The sequence below is a fragment of the Muntiacus reevesi genome, chromosome 13 (genome assembly GCF_963930625.1).
Source record: "Muntiacus reevesi chromosome 13, mMunRee1.1, whole genome shotgun sequence".
NCBI classification, from domain to species: Eukaryota; Metazoa; Chordata; class Mammalia; order Artiodactyla; family Cervidae; genus Muntiacus; species Muntiacus reevesi.
The window spans coordinates 12,472,869-12,494,131 of record NC_089261.1 but is presented as its reverse complement, the minus strand read 5'-3'; the positions used below and the strand labels follow the sequence as shown (position 1 = coordinate 12,494,131).

Genomic DNA, 21,263 nt, shown 5'->3' with positions numbered 1-21,263 from the left:
ACAGGGGCCTCGGCCTCTCTTGTTTAATGGCAGCACAGCCTGCAGTGTGGTTCCTGGAGCAGGGGGCCTGAGGGTCCTGCCCGGAGGCCAGGGGCAGGCCGGCGCTGGGGGCGGGGGCCACGTGGCCGGACCGAGGGGCTGACACTCCTGCTTGGCCCTGGGGATGGCAGGACGCTTGGGCCCCTCCAGCCACAGGCAGCCAGAAACTTTGGTTTTTCATAGTGTTTCCAGTTTCCGTCCTCCAGGAGGAGAAACAGGGGCAGCTGCTTCCCCAGGGGAGGATGGGCTGGGGTGGGGATGGGAGGAGTGATGCTGACCTGGAGCCAAAGCTCCAGAGCCACGGGCAGGAACGGCGCTGGGATGTAGGCACTAGGGCCTCTCCTGCAGAACCAGGTCCTGGGACCCGAGGGTGGTAGAGAAAAAGAGCAGGAGAGAGATGCAGAGGGAGACAGGGATAGCATCACCCAGGCAGAGGAAACAGTCAGTCCCGCACCCCCTGGGGTTCCGTTCCCCACCCCAGAGGCCGCCCAGACGAGAGTGAAGCTGGCACCGGCCCAGGTCCCCATCCAGGCACAGCAGGGCAACAATGCCCCCTCCCCTGCAGAGGAGGCAGGCGGGAGGGCAGGGTGGCAGCCAGTTGGGTGGTCCCCGCCAGGGTCAGCGGGGCAGAAGGCAGCAGAGCAGAGATGGAGCTTCAGTCCCAAGAGACCTCGATGGGCGAGAACTTCCAGAGGTCAGGCTGGCCCATGTGCAGCATGCCGCTGAAGGGCGAGGTGCTCCACTGGAATGGGGGCAGCTGGTCCCACGTGGGGCCGCTGACGGCCAGGAGGCGCAGGGCCTTGGCCAGGGCAGCGCTGGTCACCTGTGGGTGAGGGGAGGGCAGGTGTCTAAGTCGTCCGGGCCCAGGAGGCCCTGCGGCTCCCCACCAACTCTGACCGCCCCCCACCCACAGCACCCCGAGCCCGGTACCTTCACGTCGATGCCCCCGTGGGAGCGCTGGTGCAGAGCCTGGAAGGGGTAGGAGCCATTGGCTGGGTTGAGGTCGGAGCGGGCCGAGATGGCGTTCTCCCCGTTGGGCTTGGGGGTGCAGGCTTTGCACAGTGACAGGGGGTCGTGTAAGAAGTCGTTGTACCTGGATGCGGAAGGAGAGGAAACACCAGTCGTGCTGGGGGTGGGGAGACTGGACTCCAAGCAGCAGCCCCATAACCCGGCCGCCTGCGTTCAATGTGCCAGCCTGGACTTCCGTCACCCACCCCCTTCTGCTGGTCACTCCACACCCATCACTCAGCCCTTGGCTCTGCCATCCCTCCCTCGGGGTGTCCCTCTGTGCCCCCACTCCAGGCCAGGCTAGAGACCCCGCTTTGTCCCTTCACAGCATTTCCTGGAGTTCAGACAATCCTCGTTACTCATCAATATCACTGTGAGTACGGGATGGATCTCTGCAACCCCTGAGGGAGAACGTGCTCCCCAAGGACCATGGGGGCATGTTCTGTGCTCTTGGCTGTCCGAGGTCCTGCTGACGCCTCAGTCCTGCTGTCACGGATGCATCACCCTCTGCCGCCCCCCAGCTTGTCGGGAGGCTAGAATGAGTTGCTATAAAGCTCCACCACACGATTCTGGGCGCACCTCATAAGCCGCATCATGGAGTCCAGGTCATGTACCAGCGAGTGGTTCCGTCGGAAGATCTGGGCCCGGGGACTCCCGTCGTAGGAGAACCAGTCCCCGTAGCGGGTCACCAGGGCCGGCAGCCCGCTGGCGTTGAACACAGACTCAAAGGACCTGCCGGGGCAAGGATGGTCACTCACGACCCCCGCTGACTGCCTGGCCATGGCCTCGGAGGGGAAGAACATGAACACCAACAACCCCGACGGTCGGGATTACAATAATCATGTCTTGTCAGTGCTGCTGGGAAGCTTGGAGGGGTGGCCAAGTAAAAGTTCTGGACTCTAATAAGAGATGTGGAGTTCAAATTCTGACCTCACTACTGACCAGTTATGGAACCTCGGGAACTTTAGGTACTTTCTCAAGGCCTCAGTTTCATCATCCATGAAATGGGTACAGGAGTTGTGGTTACCACGTGCAGTAGTTATACAGATCAAAGGAGATAATCCAGGTAAAGCACTGTGAGGGGTAAAGGGTGCTGGTTGTGCAGCCGGTTAAAGCAGCTCCAGCTGGGGGCCCACGGCAGGGGTCGGCACCTGAGCCAGGCCGCTCCCCACCACCCTGCGGCGGGTGCAGACTAGGGGGCCCCTACAGATGCCAACCTCACAACTGTACCCAAAAACTGTCAGGGCTTTTGTGGCTAAGAAGGGGATGGGGTGGGTTTCTTTCTTTTTTTTGTTAATGATTTTACTTTTGTTTCTTTTTTTTCCTCCTCCCTGCTGGCTATACCACATGGCTTGCGCCGATCTTAGTTCCGCAACCAGGGGATCAAACCTGCACTCCCCACAGTAGAAGCACGGAGTCTGAACCCACTGGATCGCCAGCGAAGTCCCAGGGTGGGTTGCTTGGTGGAACTAAAGAATCACCGGGGAACGACCCCTCCCCTGCACGGAAAACTAGGCAAAGGGTGGGAAACCCCAGGAAGCAGGACATACGGGATGTTGTAGCTGGCCCAGTAGGTCTTCTGGTAGAGCTCGGACGTCCTGTCGGCCACCACCACCATGCCCCTGCGGCCAGAAGAGACGGGATGCAAGTGGTGAGAGAGAAGGCTCCTGCAGGCACCGCTGTGCGCAAGGACCCCCGAAGGCTCCCACTGCCCACGGGGAGATTACGTCCCAAATCCCGAGCCCCAGTCCGTGGCTGCCTTCTCCTCCAGGCATGCCTTCCTGAGGCTCCCCTCCCACACAGTTTCAGCGGCCTCCGGGACCGCCGAGGCGGTGCCCCGCGCTGGGGCGCTCTGCCCCTCTCCGGCACTCACGGGATCTGCTCCAGGACGGTGAGCACCCTCCTCCCGGGGCTGGGCCCGCCGGGCACAAACGCCTTGTAGTCCACGATCATCCACTGGTTGTTGTACCTGCCAGGCCCCAGGAGGGATTGCTGAACAGACCGGGGGCCGCTGCCCCAGCCACCCGCTGTCCCCCGGGCCACACGCAGCCAGGAATCACGTGGCCAGGGTGCTCTGGGAGTGTCCAGCCATTCAACCATCCCCTGGACACTGTGGCTTGCCCAGCCGTCCTCACACTCTTCCTTCATCACGCTGCTTACCTGCTCCGGAGGAGTCTGTGGCTCCCTAGTGCTTAATGGAACAAAGGTGGATTCTTCTGCCCAACGTCCTAAGACCCTGTCCAATCCGGTTCCAGTGTCTCTGGCTCACAGGGTCCCCATCCACCCACATCCACATCCTCGGACGGCCCTCCCCACTGTCCCCAGAGCCCTCGAGTTCGATGTTTCTTCCTGGCCTTTCTCTGGGAGCTTTCCCCGGGTGGAGGAGCCTGTGAGAGAGGGGTAAACCCTTTCCTTCCCCGTGCCCCCGTTTCCCCACGTATGAAACAAGAGGACTCTACTAAGAGGGTGGCGTGTGTGACCCCGGTGCCACGTGAGGTCCCCCCAGGGTCTTGAGTATTGGTGGGGAGGTTGGGTGGAGAGGCCACGGTGCCCACTCACGTGCCACTGTTGAACCTCTTGAAGATGTCGGCCCAGGAGTCCCCGTCCAAGGCCAGGCGATTGGCCACGACATTGCGCATCCACTCCAGCACGCAGCCCTTGGGCTGCACGTACTTCCACAGGGCCGGGTTCCTGTTGCCGATGGTGGTCTCCAGGGTCACCTGCGGGAGAGCCCGGGCCGCTGCACTGAAGGGTCGCCTGACTCACTGCTGGGGCATGCTGCCACCTAGGGGGAGCACTGTGACACCAATCGTGGCTCCGAACTGCTGACTAGTGATTTTTTTTAAACTGGCCTCAGAAGCAGTACTCAGGCAGTCTACAGACGTGGGTGGAGAAACAGTACATCTTTATCTGCACTACCGTCAAACCGAAATGCAGCACCTTCCACTGATAATGTGGGCGACCTGCCAATGTTATCAGCGGTACCTGAGACGGTCACCAACAGATGTCACGGATGTTTTCCCACCATACAACAGGACTGCACACAACTCAGATTGTGTATGCTCCCTGTAACTTCCAAATTGTGGCAGGGAGCCCACCTGCAACCAGTTTCTTATTTAACACGCTAATAAAGCAGCAGCTACCGGCAGACCCCAGGGAAACGGCAGGCTCTGTTTCAGACCACCGCAGGAAGCGAATATTGAAAGGAAGCAAGTCACGTGAATTTTTACTTCCCAGCTCCCAGAGAAGTCGTTTCCACGATACTGTGCGTGTGTGTGCTCAGCTGCTCAGTCAAGTCCGACTCTCTGTGACCCCATGGACTGTAGCCTGTCCGGCTCCTCTGTCCACGGGATTCTCCAGGTAAGGATACTGGAGTGCGTTGCCATGCCCTGCTCCAGAGGATCTTCCCGACCCAGGGATTGAACTCGTGTCTCCTGTACTGGCAAGTGGATTCTTCACCACTGAGCCACCTGGGAAGCCTTTCCATTATACTATAATCTATATAATCTATGGTAAGTGTGCAATCTACTATAAGTCTACTATAAATATGCAATAGTATTATGTCTTAAAAAACACTGTGTATATCTTAATTTAAAAATAGAAAAGAAAAACCTGATTACAACAGTCACATTAAAGATCAGTGATCATATATCACTGCAATGAAAATAATGAAAAAAATAAAAATGTTGCAAGAATTACCAAAATGTGACACAGAGATACAAAATGAACAAATAATATCTAATCTATACTATCTAACCTATAATCTAATGTAAATGTGCAATAGTGTTGTCTTAAAAAACAATGTATATATCTTAATTTAAAAATAGAAAAGAAAAAAACAATACAAAACAAAAAAATGATTACAATAGTCACATTAAAGATCACAGATCACCATAGTGGATATAATAATAATGAAAAAATGAAAAATATTGCGAGAACTACCAAAATGTGACACAGAGATACAAAATGAACAAATGCTGGTGGGAAAATGGTGTTGACAGACTTGCAGGGTTGTTAAAAACCTTCAATTTGTAAAAATCACAGTATCTGCAAAGTTCAATAAAACAAGGTACGTCTGTATTACATTAAAAGCTCACATACTATTTCAATAAATGCATATGTCGATGTAATTTGTCTCCTTTATAACCCTACATGTTGGTTTATGCATTTAAAAGTATTATTCTGAGAAGGGGTTCACAGCTCCCCAGACGGCCAAAGGAGCCCGTGGAACCTTTGTTAAGAACCCCAGTGGAAGGTAAATTTCCCGTTCGGACACTTTTCAGATAACAGAATCAAACCGGGATTCATCCTGCAAGGATCCACTGTCCTTCCCCAGGCTTCACTCCTGCTTTCCCAGCCCCAGACCGCAGCAAGGGGGCCCCCTCACCCACTGCCTGGCCCCCTCAGGCTTGTTCCCACATCTAAGGGGACTAAATGCCCTGCTCCTCTCATAGACTAATAGAAACAAAAAAGGCTTTCCATCCCCGTCCCCAGGAACTGGTGTCTTCGGCATCTAGGCTGCTTTTTAAGGGATGGTTTTTCTCCTCTGCAGCGTTGCCCTGGGGACCACAGGGCTTGCTGAAATCCACCAGGGGTGCCAGGGACAGACTTCTGAGAGCCTGGCACCCAGCCAGGAAAGCCGAGAAAAACAACACACTGTAATAAACAACATTTATTCAGAGAACCCGGCCAGGTTTAGAGGGGGCTTTGAGAAAAACAAGAGGAAAAGCAGAACAAGAAGAGCAGAGTCATGGCGGAGAGAGAAATGGCTTGTCCTAGATACGTAAACACAAAACGAGGTCACTGGGGCAGAGGATGTTTTTAAAGGGCCCAGACCAATAATTTCCCAAGAGCTGGGTGACAATGCAGAGGTCCAGGCCAACCACAGGGTCTGGGGCCTCGGATCTACATGTTTGAGAGCGCCCCCTGGTGGAGGATGGACTCACCACGCGGCTGGGGGGGTGTCCACCTGCTGCACCTGAGCTGCCAGGTGAGAAGCTGCCCGGGGGGAGGAGAAAGGTAACACAGAAGATGACTCACCAGCCCGCTGCCAAGGATGTAGAAGTCATCACAGGAGAAAATGGTACCAGGATAGGATGAGAAGATCACCTTGTTGCCAGGAGCCCGGGTAGATTCCGCTGCAAGGGCAAGAGTGAACTCAAGTTGGGGAGGGGTGGGGGCTGGTCAGACAAGTCCATATGAGGACCCCCGCACCTCCACCCAACCAGGTGGGGCAGCAGGCGTCAGAGGAAGCCCCCCACTCCATTCTTTCTGAGAGTTAGCAAACCAGGCCATTTGTATAAAAGCTAGTGGCAAAATGGATATATAATTTTTTAATTATTATACTTTTGGCTTTCCTTTTTTATTGCAAAAATCTACTGCAAAAAAAAAGGTTATTCAGACAGCAAATACCCAGAAGTCTCAGAGTACACACTCTGTGGTTTTTTTTGGGGGGGTGGTGATTATCCCCTGCTTTACCAAGGTATAACAGACAAGTAAAAATTGTGCTTAAGGTTGCACTCTGTGATGATGGGACAGCTGTAGACACCGTGAAAGGATAACCACCATCAACTAAATTACACATCCATCATTTCACACAGTTACCTTTGTTGTGTGTGTGGTGAAAACACTTAAGTTCTGCTGTTTTGGCAGGCTTCAAGTATACAGTACTGTGCTGTTAACCACAGTTACCATGGTGTGCTTCAGGGTAAGTAGACTTTAAAAATCTTACTTGTCTTCTAACTGGGAGCTGGTCCTCTCTGATCAACGTCTCCCCATAGTGGTATGTGAGATCTAGTTCCCCCACCAGGGATCGAACCCAGGCCCCTGCACTGGGAGTGCAGAGTCTTAGCCATTGGACCACCAGGACAGTCTCAAGTCTATTAATTTTTAGGAGGTCCATAGATGCACACGTATAAATGCATCCCCCCAAATCTGGGTGGATCCAAACCAAAATGGCATCAGTGCTGTCCTCTTAGGAGAGGTCTGGAATTTTGGAGGAGGGCATCAAGGGAGATGTATTTCTCCATCTCTAGTGCTAGAATATGTGGCAGTGAGAACATACTGACACATTACTAGTATAGAAAAGTGTTTAAACAAATGGAATGATGAGGTTCATTTTATTTAAAAGTTCAGGGGAAAAAAGTAACTAAATGATCTCCTGTGGGTTGCGGAGTGTTCCTATGACTTTTACTGTGTGTGTATCCTTTTGTTGTGTTTTCCAATTTTCCGTAACATACATGTACGACTTATGTAGGCTTTAAGATTGTTTTTTGATGTGGATCATTTTTAAAGTCTATATTGAATTTGTTACAATATTGCTTCTGCCGTTTATGTTCTGGTTTTGTGGCCTCCAGGCATGTGGGATCTCAGCTTCCCGACCAGGGATTGAACCCACATCCCCTGCATTGGAAGGTGAAGTCTTAACCACTGGACTGTCACGGAAGTCCCTATTTTCCCACTTCTTGAATCTGAATTGGTCACTTGACTTGCTTTGAGCACCAGAATGTTGTGCCAGTTTCAGTGGGCCCTCAAGAGGCCTTCCACACTTCCCTGCCCAGATGTCACAGGAACAAGCCTGAGCAAGCCTGTGGAAGGATGAACGCCCATGTAGCCCAACTGTCATGTCATCCCAGCTGACAGCAACCCCCAGAAATGCAGATGAGGCCACCCTCGGTCAGCCAGCTCACCCCAGCTGAATACAGAAGCACTGGTGAGCCTGGCCAACAACAGCAGGCTTGGTTCAGAATAACAAAACCACCCAGTGACCCACAGACACCCACAGACACTGTGAGTAAAAACAAATGGCTATCTTAAACCTTTGCTTTAAATTTGGGTTGATCTGTTATGCAGCAGTAGCTTGCTGATACACCTTGTAAAATAAAAATTAAAAGGAAATAAACTAGTTAACAATAACATGAACTTTTAGCGTGGCCTTACAGCGACCCCAGTGTATGTATATAGGGCCAAGACCCACACCTCCTAGCACTGTGCAAGCTGTGTACCCACAGACATGCCCACACACACAGATCCACCCACATCTACCCACCTTGGGGCCCTTCTCTGAACTGGAACCAGTACTTCTTCATGATGCGCAGCATGTACTGGTAAGAGTGCCAGGTGTTGTGGGCGACAAGGAGGTCACTCTGGCCAGGCAGCAGTTTGATGAGGGCAGAACAGGAGCCAGAGCCCATAGCATGGTTGGTCTTGGTCTTATTCAGGGCCACCTCTAAGTCTTCGAGGTCCCCAGAGATCTGCAACAGGCTGTGGAGGGCCAGGGTGCTGGAGGGTTACCACACCTGCATTATGTACCCATTTCACAGAGGAGGAAGCTGAGGCACTGGGAGGTCTGGCAACCGGTCCGAGGCCACATAGCCAGGAAGTGGCAGGGCTGGCACTGGAACCCAGGCCTGTCTGACTGTAAGGTGCGTGGCCCTCTCCCCTGCCCTATGCACTCTAGGGGTGGCACTTACAGGAACCCTAAGGGTTTGATGGTGAACTTCCCAGTTGGAAAGGTTACACTGCCTTCATAGCTGTCCTCTAGGCCTTTCAGCTGCAGCAGGGTCAGCCGCACCTAGGGGGAGGGGAAAGGGGCAGAGGGCAGGGGGCAGGGGGAGGGTGAGGCCTCTCCCCCAGGCTCACACCTTCTCCTGCAATGGGAGGGGCTCTGGCAAGAGAGGCTCAGATGCACCCTCCAGGTTCCAGCCAGCCCTGACCCCCTCCTTAACCACAGCCACCCCTCCAAGCTAAGCACCCTCCTGTCATCACCTAACTACATGTCTCCATTCCATGCCAACCCCAAATCACCCCCACATAAGGGCCCAGCTCAAAGCCACCTCCTCCAGGAAGCCTCCCAGCCTGCCCTGGCCCACTGTGGACGGCTCCCTGTTCTGAGTTTGGTTACTGGCTATGCTGCTGGCTCAGGGCACTGGTCTCATGTGGCTGACTTCTCCCCACTGTCAACTGTCATTGTTCTGTAACCACGGAGTATATCACTGTGTCCCCCATGGGGCCTTGGCCTGGGCTGGACATACACCAGGCACTTAGCAAGCATCTGTAAGACAGATGGACAAAAGGATAGATGGAGGGATGGATGGACGGGCAGGACTGATAGATGGATGGTGGCTGCGGAGGTAAACAAGAGGACGGAGAGAAAGGCAATCATCTAGATGGACAGGAGAGTGGAGAGAAGGACAGATGTTCAGGCAGGCGTTGAAGTAGATGGATAGGACAGGATGGATTCATTCCCTCATCTGTCAAAATGCAACAAACCTTCACTTATAAAGCGCCGACAATGTGCCAGCCCCTGTGCTAGGTACTAGGGCTATCCCAGCGGACAAAGCAGATATGGTCCTTGCCTTGTCCTCATGGGACCTGAGTCCGGTTGAAGACAGGCACTGAATGCCTTGTAAGAGTGCTACCAGGAAGTGCAGAGAGGGCACGTGGCCGTGAGGATGGTGGGCGTGAGCAGGACAGAGGAGGGGGAAGAAGAGTGTCCTGGGCAGAAGGAACAGCACTTTCTAAAGTCCTGAGGCAAAAGGTAACACATCTTGTTCAAGGAACTGGGAGGAGACCAGAGGCCGGAGCACAGATCAAGGTCAGCAGGCGATTAGGCTGGAGAGGGAGAGGGTACCAGGGGCTGCTGAGGCCACATTACGAGATGTGGCATCACCCCGGAACAAGTCAGCCCCTGGTAAGCTTTACGAAGAGCCAAGACAGTGCAAGGGGATGGACCAACTGATGGACAGACAGACAAGTGCCAACACTCTGATCAGAAAGATGAGGAATGAAGCAGGGAAGGTGGTCAGTCAGCATGATGGCTAGACAGGTAGAAGGGAGGGCAGATGGACAGACAGGTAGATGATGAACTGTAACAGGTAACCAAACAGGATATAGCAACAAGGTGCGTGGACAGAAGATCTTGTCATCCAGGCTAAGATGGGCAGGTAGGTGAGAGATGGATGAATAAGAAAAGAGTGAAAAATGGACAGGCTTGTGGGGGGCGGACAAATGAGCTGACAAACCAGATGCATGGATGGGTAAATGGATGGACAGATGGATGGATGGGTGGGTGGGTGGGTGGCTGGATAGACGGATGAAAGAATGGGTGGGTGGAAAGAGAGATGGATGGGTGGGTGGATGGATACATGGATGTATAGGAGGGAGAAAGGGAAGGGTGGACATGGGGGGAAGGAAGACTGGACAGATGTGAGAATGGACGGGTAGGCAGATGGGTGGGTGGATGGATGGGTAAGGGAGGGAGGAAGAAAGGGCTGGCTGACAGGAGTGGGTGACACATAGGCTGGCCAGTGGAACAGGGGCAGCCGCAGCGGCAGCAGGTCCCTGAAGCTGACCCGACCTGCCGCCCCAGCCCTCTGAGCACGGGGGCTGCGCCCACCTGGTGCCAGTAAGCAGAGCCATTGTTCAGCTCCATCTCTTTCTGCATCCACTCCAGGTTGGCCTCCAGGAAGTTCTTGAGCCTCTCGCAGTAACCGACTTCGTACTCGAAGGGGCCGCAGTAATTCACCACCGTGTTCATCCAGTACATATAGATGAGCTGGGGCGGGAGGTGGGGGGCGTGAGGTGGGCGAGGGCAGGGGTGGGGCAGCAGGGCTGCTCTCTTCCCTGAGGACCCCCCTGGCCCCCCGCTCGGGGCTCAGAGCCCCTACTCCCATCAGGTCTCCAGAGTCCAGGAGCCCTGGTGGGGACACCCCTGAACCTTCGCCCATGCCGGCTTCTGTCCCCAAGGGCCCTTCTCACCCAGCCAGCTCTTACTCCCTCCGGTCATGGCCCAATGCCCCTGGCCACCTCCCTCCTCTGAAAGCCTTCAGCATTCACCGTCTGTCCCACAGGAAGCCTCTTTTGCCACTGGGGACCCCCGCCCTCACCGCAATCTACATATAATCAATCAGTCAATGACCAATTTTGCTGAGCATCTATTATGTCCTGCCTCAAGCACTGCGGACACAACAGTAAACTTGGCAAGAGAATCGTGTGCCAGTTCCACCAGCCATCAACAAGCTGTTCCCACCTCCCTGCCCCCCGATGTCACATGAACTAGCCTGGGCCAGGCTGGAGGGTCAAAGATCACATGACCCCAGCCACCTCCGTCACCCCAGCTGATCCAGAGCCTCCCTTGGGGGCTGGTGTGCAAGCTCAGGGAGATAACGTGGGCAAAGCGCCTGGCACATGTATCTGGAGTTTCTCATGTGAGAACCACTTCGGGCCTTGCCTCCGTGTTCCTGGCTCAGGCTAGGAGGACCACGAGAGATGGAATCGTGCCTCATTTACCACTGGGCACCCCAAACCACGACGGCCTGACCCAGTGTCTGACCTCTCCCCAGACACTGAGGTCCCAGGAGGGGATCTCAACTGCAACTGGGGGTCAGAAAGAGGAGAGGGAGTTTACAGAAGGCTGTCGGGTCGTACCCCGTCTCCTGTGACGGGCTCTGTCCCCCTCACTGCTACGCATCTCAGACCCTCCACACTGCGCGTTCATTTTCATGGCTCTATCATCTTGCACTGTGTTGGGTACCACAAATCAGTTGCCCGGGGGGTACCTGCTGGTGGAATTTGAGTGTTCCCGCCTCGGGGGATGCTCTGAACCCCTCACGCGCATCCTCAGGTCACCTCTAGGGTACATGCCTGAGGAGCGGGGCGACTGGGTCCTAAGACACGTGTGCGTTTAATTCTACAAGCTAACGCCGAGTTATTGTCCAGTGGGGGCGTCACAGCCCCACCCACCCTGTGGGAGCGTGGCCGGCACACCACAGCCTCATCCATTCCCGATGCCTTCTGAAAGGGGTGACTACCACTTTTAAACAGCCCCAAAGCAGTTAAAGCAACACAAAAGTTTGTTTAAGCTTTCATCACATGTAGTAAAACCACTTTAACCCAAGGGAAGGGAGTGGAAATAACTCAGTCCACTCACTGATGAGTGGGTAAATAAAACTGTCTGTCCCTAAGATGCGGTATTATTTGGCCATAAAAAGGAATAAAGTTCTAACACATGCTAAAATGTGGAGGAACCCTGAAAACAAGTGAAAGAAGTCAGTCACACAAGGCCACATGTTGTATGATTCCTTTCATAGGAATTGTCCAGAATAAGCCAATCCGTAGAGACAGAAGGTAGATTAGCGGTTGCCAGGGGCTGGGCGGAGGGGCAGAAAGGGAGGTGACTGCTAACGGGTATGGGGTTTCTTCCTGGGGTGATGAGAATGTTCTGGAATTAGATAGTGGTGGTGGTCGTGTAACCTTATGAATATAGTAAAAACCACTGGGGTGTACACATTTTAAAATGGTGAATTTTATGGCATGAAAATTCTATCTCAATAAAAATGAATGAATGAGTGAAAGGGAATGGGAATGGCAGCCACCCCGTGCAGTTTGGTGGGTGTCTCTGGGCTAGGGGAGGCAGGGGAATGGTGTTGAGAAAGGGGTTTCAATTAGTATTAGTACCACTCCAGGGTTTAGTTTGGGCGTTTACTTTATTATTAAGCTTCGTAACTTGGAAACACGTTAAGTGTTTTTCACATGCATCAAAGAGTACCCAGGGTAAATGTTTAACAAAAACAGGTGAGCTTTTTCTTCCCAACTGAATGGAAGGCCGGGGATGGGGGAGACCCCCCTACACACATCTCGGACCCCTCCGAAGCTCCCTAGGGAACACACCTGCCGGGTGGGGGGAGTCCCGGGTCCCCGACCGACCAGGCCCTTACCTCCTCGGACACGGCGGCCTCCACCACGCCTGCGGCGTAGGCCTGCAGGCTGTCATTGAAGCGGCCGTTCGTGTGCAGCTCCAGAAAGGCCCACCTGCAGAAAGGAGAGGGTGACACCTGGTCAGTGAGGGGGCGCTCGTGGAACGGGCGCTCGGCTCGGCTTGCAGCCGTCTGCAACTACAGAAAACAACTCAGTGACGAACTGCCATTCACGTCGATGTCTGTCGATCTGCCTCCGTACATGTCTCAGGCTGAGTCCCTGAAAGCGGAACTGCTGGGTCAAAGGATACATGGATTTTTATTTTTAACAGATGTTCATAAACAGAGCTGTACTAATCTTTACTCCCCGCCCCGCCCCCAGGATAACACCAGCTACTACCTAGGGAGGGCTTCCTCTGTGCCAGGCACTCTTCTAGTCATCTCCATATCTTTTTCTTTCTTAAATTCATTTAATTATTTATTCTTGGCATCACTGGGTCTCGTTGCTGCAGTGGGCTTCTCTAGTTGCAGCATGTGGACGTCTCATTTGGTTAAATTCTCTCCATACATATGAGCCCATTGGCTTGTCACTGATACGGAAAATGCCTGTATTTTAATAGATCTTTGCTTCTGTTTTTGCCATAGAGTGCTTTTCAGCTTTGTCCTATCTTTCCTTTACGGTTCTGGATTTCATCCTTGCTCCAAGGACACAGAAATATTCACCCAGGTGACTTCTGTAACTAAGGAAAACATTTGTGAAGGTAATTTCTTTTAAGAAAATGAGGGCGACAGCAGACACCGATGAAAGCTTGAGGAGGTTACGTGCCAGGAGAGCCAGGCGGAGCCAGGGCGGTCCCGTGGAGAGCCGGCAGAAAAGCCGCCAAGGAGCTCCAGGGCAAGGACAGCTCTGCCCGAGAGAAGACGCAGCAGAGGTGATGACTATCGAACGTTCACACCCTGAAGTTTCACCAATCAAGTTTCCTGGAACACCTATGGGCGCCAGACACCAAGGGCACAAGAAAGAATGCAACTGCCGTGACAAGAAAAGGAATAAAGTGCCATGGGCACCCTAAGGAGGTACACTCCTGCTGCTACTGAGTAAAATCTAGGAAGGCTTCTCAGAAGAGGTGATAGTTCCTCTGGGTTTTGAAGTTTAAGTAGGAGCTTGCAGGAAGAAAGGGGTCAGAGGGAGGAGAGGGAAAGTAAACGAAAGAAGGCCAAGCTCTGAAAGTTCCAAAGCAAAGAAATTGAGCCACAAGATAAAACGGAGCTGTGGGGACTTGTTATGGGGCCCCGACACAGTGGATAACAAGTCCCAGTGCTAAGCACATCACGTTTACTTCTCCCTCTAAATTCTTCTGACATGTACAGATGTGGGACCCGAGGCTCAGAGAGGTGAAGCCACTTGCCCGAAGTCACACAGCAAGTAACTGAAGGAGCTGAGACTAGCACTGCAGAGCATGCGCTCTGAGCCTCTAACTTAACTGAGTTTTGTGGGCAACTGTTTTGTCCTTAAAGGTAAAGGTGTTAGTTCTCACCAAAGGAATATGAGAGCCATGGACTTCCAGCTAATGACTCACATATAATCACAGATAAGGACAGGAAAACACAAGAGCCTAGAATAAAGGTCTTAAATTTCAAGGAGAGCAGAAGACAGAGAGAGCCTGGGCTTGTGGTTCCCTCAGGCTGAGTTTGAATCCCCAGGTCTGTCTCTTACTGACTGTGTAACTTTGGGCAAACTGCTTACCCTCTCTGGGCCTCAGTTTTCTCATCTGTAAAATGGGCAAAGTGATTCCCACTCCAGAGGGTTGCCATGGCAGATGCCAGAAGAGAACTCACGTTTTACAGCCACTAAATACGTGTCTTATGACGAATCTGAGGCGGGAGGTTTGGAGTGATCCAGTAGATTTGGTGGTGGGAAGAAATTTCAAATAGGGCCCGGTATGTAGATTCACTTATGACCAAAAAAAAAAAAGCACAGGGAATCAAGAAAGAATGTATACAAATTACCTAAAACCAAAAAAGCTGTTCAGATACTAAGTCTTGGTGATAACTGAAAGGTCATTGACCTTCCTCCAGACAGCCCCTCCTTAAAAGTTCTCTGGCAAGACACAGATGTACAGAACAGAATTTTGGACTCTGTGGGAAAAGGCGAGGGTGGGATGTTTCAAGAGAACAGCATTGAAGCATGTATATTATCTATAGTGAAACAGATCACCAGCCCAGGTGGGATGCATGAGACGAGTGCTCGGGCCTGGTGCACTGGGAGGACCCAGAGGAGTCGGGTGGAGAGGGAGGTGGGAGGGGGGATCGGGATGGGGAATACATGTAAATCCATGGCTGATTCATGTCAATGTATGACAAAACCCACCACAATACTGTAAAGTAATTAGCCTCCAACTAATAAAAATAAATGAAAAAAAAATAAAATAAAATAAATTTTTCTTTAATTAAAATAAATAAATAAATAAAAGCTCTCCGGCGAGGAGCAGGCCATGGTGCTGAGTCCATGGACTCAGGCAGTGGCTGAGAACTCACCCTGAGACCTGGAATCTCACAGCCCTTATGGAGACATAGGAGGGTCCTTCTTCACAGCAGCCTTTTATTTTCTGGCTGTACTGCCTGGCTTGCAGGATCTTAGTTCCCCAATCAGGGATAGAACCTGTGCCCTCTGCAGTAGAAGCTCAGAGTCTTAACCACTGGACCGCCAGGGAAATCCCTGGCATTTCTGAGTAGAGCTGGAGAAACCTGGACCCTGTCGAAACATCTGGTGTTGGGGCCTAACACAACAACCTACCCACAGACGCAGTGGGCGTAGAGAACCATGTGGCAGGCTGCCACGTGTAATGAGGTGTCAGACACTAGATTTTTTTTTTCCCAAAAAAAAAAAAAAAAACAACCCAGGATTAGAGAAGGACAAATGGTAGATTCGGGATAACCTCATGTTCAAAAGCATTACACAAGCAGAGACACACACCAGTACACATACACATGTATGTATGTATGTTTAGGCCTGTTAGGCATAGAAAATTCTGGAAGAAAGAACTCACAGTGGTTTTATATATAAAAAGAAAGAATGAGGGCATGGTTTAGCTTCCACATCCCATCTCACCTTTCTAAACGGCTAGAGTTGTTTTTACCATGAAGAGTTAAGTGTGTGCTCAGTCATGTCCAACTCTTTGAAACCCACGGACTCTAGCCCACCAGGCCCCTCTCTCCATAGGATTTTACAGGCAATACCGGAGTGGTTGCCATTTCCTTCTCCAGGGGATCTTCCCAGCCCATGGATCAAACTCACATCTCTTGAGTCTCCTGCATTGGCAGGTGGAATCCTTACCACTAGCGCCACCTGGGAAGCCCCGAATAGTTAAGTACTCTTAACTATTCAGTACTATTAACTATTAACTAATAATTAAGCACAAAAATATAAAAGAATGCAGCGTGACTCTTTCAAGCTGGATGAAAAGGAAAAGAATGAGTGGACAGTAATAATCCACTGCCAGCCAGGCCATGGTACTGTAAATAAGGAATGAGTCACTCCCCTTGTTCAAGATAGTGCCTCCTGCATTCCTCCCTGGGCCGCCTTATTCCAAAGGCCAACTGGGGTGATTCCACTTGGATGGGGTTTATTTACTTCACCAGAGTCCTCAAAAAACCTGGTCAGGTGGGTTGCGGCCTATCTTTCCAGAACACCTTAGAAAGAGAGAGGGGATTCCAGTGCTGAAGCCCCTGAGGCTGATCTCTGAGGATCCCCTGTTGCTTCAGGCCCTAAGCCCTTATCAAATGATTCTTTTGCAGAACTTGCAAGGCTGGCACCATTCTCACCACGAAAGTGAGGCAGCTGCTGATGATCACCTGTAGTAAGTGTCCGGGCAAAGATCTGAACCTAGATCTCTCTGATGTTAAACCTGAAACCTTGCTGCAAACCAAACCTTCATACTTTTTCAGCCTCAGTTTTCCCATCTGTAAAACTGGAAGGTTTGGACATCAGCAAATTACTTCTGGAATACCTCACTGCCATGCTGGCTGACAACTTTGAGACACTATCCCAGTCCCTGGACAAAAAAACAAAAACACAACAACAATAACAACAAAAAACAAACTACTGAGAAAAGAGTGTTTCTAAAGAAAAATGTTCCCATTAGACTATTCCTGATTCAGAGATCATGGTCTTCCGGCTTGTTTGGTTCTAAAACAGCTGACCGCTTTAGAAGATGAAAAGGGAAGAGATCGATAAATATTGTTCTGGTTTGTTTCTAATGCACTTGCTTGACAAAAATAGAAAGTCAGCTGCACTGAATCTATTTCCTCAATCTTCTTTTTTTTTTTCTGGATAGGCTATGGCCCACACTGTGATTTTATGTCAGGAGCAACTAATACCTCTGAGATGATGCCAGGGTTTAATGAAGAGGCCACGTTTGGGAAAAGTCAAACCATTCTTGTGAAATGAGCATGTGTGCATGCTCAGTTGCCCAGTGGTGTCTGACTCTTTTGCAACCCCATGGACTGTACCCCACCAGGCTCTTCTGTCCATAGGATTTCCCAGGCAAGAATACTGGAGTGGGTTATCATTTCCTTTTCCAGGGGATCTTCCCAACCCAGGGATCGAACCCATGTCTCCTGCATTGGCAGGTGGATTCTTTACCATTGAACTACCAGGCAAGCCCGTGACATGAGCAGGTTACAAATCTCCCTTCCCCATCACTGCCGTTTCAGTGTATAGTGTGCCTTGGACATCCTCTACTATGTGGGATGTAATACCTTATCTGTGGCTATCACTCCTTTTCCATTCATGATGGTATAAGTTGATCTTTTGTGACTTTTCAAAGAAACAGTTGGATAACTAATAAGAACCTGCTGTAGAGCACAAGGAACTCATTCAATACTCTTTAAAGGCCTATATGGGAAAAGAATCTTAAGAAAAAGAAAAATGGATTTATGAATATGTATAGTGGATTCAATTTGCTATATACTTGAAATTAAGATAACATTGTAAATCAACTATACTTCAATAAAAATGTTTTTAAAAAGAGTTGGGTGATAATTAGCCATTTTACTGTGCTGTGTTTCTGCTTGTTGGGTGATAGATTTGGGTTGTTTCCCAGCTTCGTATTAGGTTAATTCCCTCTTATTGGTATTTACTTCCTCTCTCAACTTGAAGGCAATTTAGATCAAACAGCTGGTTGGGGGGGATCAGGTCAGAAAAGGAGGAAAAGGTAAGGTTGGAGGGGTCAGCCTCCCCAGGACCAAGGCCAGAGTCAGGCTGGGGCAGGCGCTGCCTCTGGGGGCATCTCTGATCCCCCAAGTGTCAAGTCCTAAATGTTTTAGGCTTCAAGGGAGCCAGTCAGATACAGCACAACTGAAAGAAGAGAGATTATGGGTGAAAGGACCATGCAAGTTATCCTGAAAATTCCAGGATCTGGTGAAAACTCAGGGCCAGTAAGGAGGGAAAGACGTCAATTCTAGGCGAACAGAAGAGTCAAATCCTGATTTCCACTCTCCAAAAACTGAGACAAGTCAGTTGACCCCAGATGAGAGGTTCAGGTGCTTAGTAAAGAGGATGCCCCAGCTGTCTTTCTTACATCTCACTTCTGAGTTCCCACGAAAGTGTCTTTGGGGGAATTCCCTGGCGGTCTAGCGGTTAGAATCCGGTGCTTTCACTTCCATAGCCCGGAGATCCTACAAACTGCAGGGCATAGCCAAAAAAAAAGAAAGAGGGTATCTGAGGGCTGCAGTCTCCCAGCTTACAAAGCGGGGGCTGCCCGTGCAGTTTTCCTTCCATCAGAGTCCCAAGTGCTGTCAGACCCAGAAGGAAAGGGGCAGAGTGGACAGAGAAGATGCTGAAACAGTGAAGTGAGAGCAAGGAGTGCAGAAGACAACAGGGGTCATCTCTCATTTTCCCCAATTGTAAAACGGGGGGCAGAAGACACCCCTTCTTTTTCTCTTTCATTCACTCCTTCCTTTAGTAAATAAACAGAGGTACTTTCTGTGATCCCCCTGAATTTTCTTTCGAGCCCCACCTTCAAGGGAGGAAACAGGCTCAGAGAGGTGAAGGGATTCGCCCAAGTCACACAGCACCAGAGCTGAGCCTGGAAGAACTTTCCACCCAGCACAATCATGGGAATCCTCTCCCCACTTTTCTGTTTTCCATAATTGACAGCAACGCAGCCCAGTGGGGGAACTGCTGGGGCTAAAGCCTCTCTCCCATGTTGAGCCTTATCTCTGTGCCTCTTCCCAGCTGATATCCAGGCAGAGACTGTCAGGCTCTCTTAGCTCTGCTAAGCAGGGCCAAAAATATATGAGTCAGCAGAGACTGGGTCACCAGATTCTAGAGTCATATCCCACAGAGTTCTGGTTTCCTTTGTAGATGCCAGTCTACCCTGTGGCTTCCTCTCCCTGGGAGCCTTCCCAGATTAGCCCCACTCAGCTCCTGTGTCTGCGGTAAATCCTCTTCCCATGATCTGTCTATCTAACACCCTCCCAGGTGCCACAAAGCCCCAGAAGTGGGGTGTCCTCGGTGTCCTGCGTCTCCCCAACACCTGCAGGAATGAATGCATTCCAGCAAACTGGATGAGTCCAGGATGGGCTAGTGTGGGTAGGGTCCAGGGGACACACAGGGTTCCCTAAGACCCCCAACACAGCCTGGGTCCTGGGCCTGGGCCATGCTGACAAGCCTTTGAGGCAGATGTTCCCCACTTTCAAGATTTTCCCTCCTCAGACTGTTTCCGCCACTGAGTGGGGACCCCCTCAACTTTGTGTCCCCATGGTCAAGCACACCAGGTGAGTGAATGAATGAATGAATGGGCACAAGCCTTGGTACAAGGCCTGAGAAAGGCACCGCCCAACTTCCCAGGCAGAGCATATCCTCAAATTCCAAGCCACAGATGGGGAAATGAGAGCCCAGACAGGCAGAGGAGTCAGGTAAGAGCTATACATCAGAATGACAGCCCAGACCCCTGTGACAAGGACAGTGACTGCCAAAGACGGAGTCCTTGACTCCATACTAAGCATCTGGACAAGCGACTTTCCCCTGGACCAGGAGAGAGGAGGGGAGTGGGGAGCAGAAGCCAAGCAAGGATACCATCTGGGTCTTTGTGAATTTAGGGACTCTCTGTTTTCAGACTGGCCTAGAATCCAAGCTCAGTCCTGCTGCTCTGGTTCCAGAAAGGAGGCAGGTGGGGCTAGCACCCACAGGGTAAGCTACAACCAAGGAAGTGAGAATTTCTCCTGGAGAGGTAGTACAATCCCTCCGGTTCCTGGGAGTGAGACGTGAGGGACGGGGGAGGGTAGAGAGGGGCGGGTGTGGAGGAGGAAAGTGCTGGCCTGTGTGCGGATTACTGTGTCGCCAGGGAAACAGAGGTCCTCTCATCCCTGGCTGAAGGCAAGGGGCTGGCCCTGTGAGCTGAGGGAGGCCGCATTGGCCCCACCCAACAACGGCGCTGCGGCCTCAGAGGAGGGAAACTGACCCTCAGGGAGACGAGGATGGGACTCTGTCATCGGCAAGAGGCCCGTCCTAGGGGCAGGCGAGGCTCGGCGCCCACGCAACTCCCTCCCCCGGCCGGCCCACGCGAGATCCGGCCAACCCTTACCCGGTCTCGCGGATGGCGTTGGTAAGGTTGGCCCAGGCTACGGCGTCAGGGTGGCGGCCATCCACCAGGCGCAGCTGGCCCGTCTCGGGGTCCAGGAGCAGCGAGCGGCAGCGCGAGGCGGGCGGAACCGGCATCCCCCGTCCCCGTTGGCCCCTCGGGGTCGGGATCGCGCCGGTCAGGCCGCTCAGGAACAGCCCGACCAGCAGGGCCAGCACCAGGGCCAGCGCCAGCGCCCCCGTCACTGCCCGGGCCAGGCGGCCGCCCGGGGAGCCATACATCGGGGCCACCATGACGGCGCGGAGCGGCGCGCCGCAACCCGGCTCACGTGACAGCACTCCTCTGCGGAGGGCGGGGCCTGGGCGGGCTGGGGAGAGCCGGATACAGCAGAGGGGCGGGGCTTGAACCAAGCCTTCCCGGGTGGGCGGTGCTCTGAGGGGGCGGGACGTGAAGGGCGGGGCCACCTTAAAGGGACCAGGTACCTCATTTGCCTACTCAAACCTTGCCCGTAGCACTCTTCCTCCCAACCTTTTTTTTTTTTTTTTTAATTTTTTCTGAGATTTCGGGATCTTAGTTCCCCAACCAGGGATAGAATCCAGGCCCTTGGCAGTGAGAGCACGGAGCCCTAACCACTGGACTACCAGGGAATTCCGCCAGCTTTTTATTTTTCAAAATTTTGAACCTCAAGAAAAGTTGCAATAGTGAAGTAAATACTCATATGCCTGCCATCAATTGCTAACATTTTGTCACATTTTATTAATTTTGTCTAATATATATTAAAAATATAATATATTATTATTATTATAAATATATACATATATTTGCTCAACCATTTGCAAGTTAACTGAAGATATAGTGACCGAGTCATCCTAAAAACTACAGATGATCATATAAGAGAAAAGATATTTTCCTTCATAACCACAATACCGTCATA

The 21,263-nt window shown here is 51.8% G+C and overlaps 1 protein-coding gene across 2 annotated transcripts; it reads right to left on the bottom strand.

Moving 5' to 3' along the window:
- Positions 1 to 8: 8 nt before the first annotated feature.
- PLBD2 (phospholipase B domain containing 2) lies at positions 9 to 20,671 on the bottom strand. 2 transcript variants are annotated; one of them, XM_065904241.1, is made up of 13 exons: positions 20,333 to 20,671; positions 12,765 to 12,858; positions 10,445 to 10,603; positions 8,520 to 8,620; positions 8,096 to 8,310; positions 6,088 to 6,185; positions 3,607 to 3,767; positions 2,921 to 3,016; positions 2,598 to 2,669; positions 1,627 to 1,779; positions 970 to 1,132; positions 710 to 862; positions 9 to 396 (listed from the first exon to the last, which is right to left on the bottom strand). In XM_065904241.1, exons 1-13 carry the CDS (start codon positions 20,620 to 20,622, stop codon positions 370 to 372), a joined length of 1,782 nt encoding a protein of 593 aa, XP_065760313.1. In that variant the 5' UTR covers positions 20,623 to 20,671; the 3' UTR covers positions 9 to 369. The 2 variants fall into 2 exon arrangements, with proteins under 2 accessions (XP_065760313.1, XP_065760315.1); XM_065904243.1 differs by having other exon boundaries at positions 9 to 862.
- Positions 20,672 to 21,263: the final 592 nt, after the last annotated feature.

Excerpts from the sequence above, each read along its gene's own strand:
- PLBD2 (XM_065904241.1), bottom strand. The coding sequence starts at position 20,622 with ATGGTGGCCCCGATGTATGGCTCCCCGGGCGGCCGCCTGGCCCGGGCA. Across the intron at positions 8,621-10,444 it reads GCTCTGCTTACTGGCACCAG|GTGCGGCTGACCCTGCTGCA; the intron begins GTGGGCGCAGCC and ends CCCTCCCCCTAG. Across the intron at positions 2,670-2,920 it reads ACCGTCCTGGAGCAGATCCC|GGGCATGGTGGTGGTGGCCG; the intron begins GTGAGTGCCGGA and ends TTCTGGCCGCAG.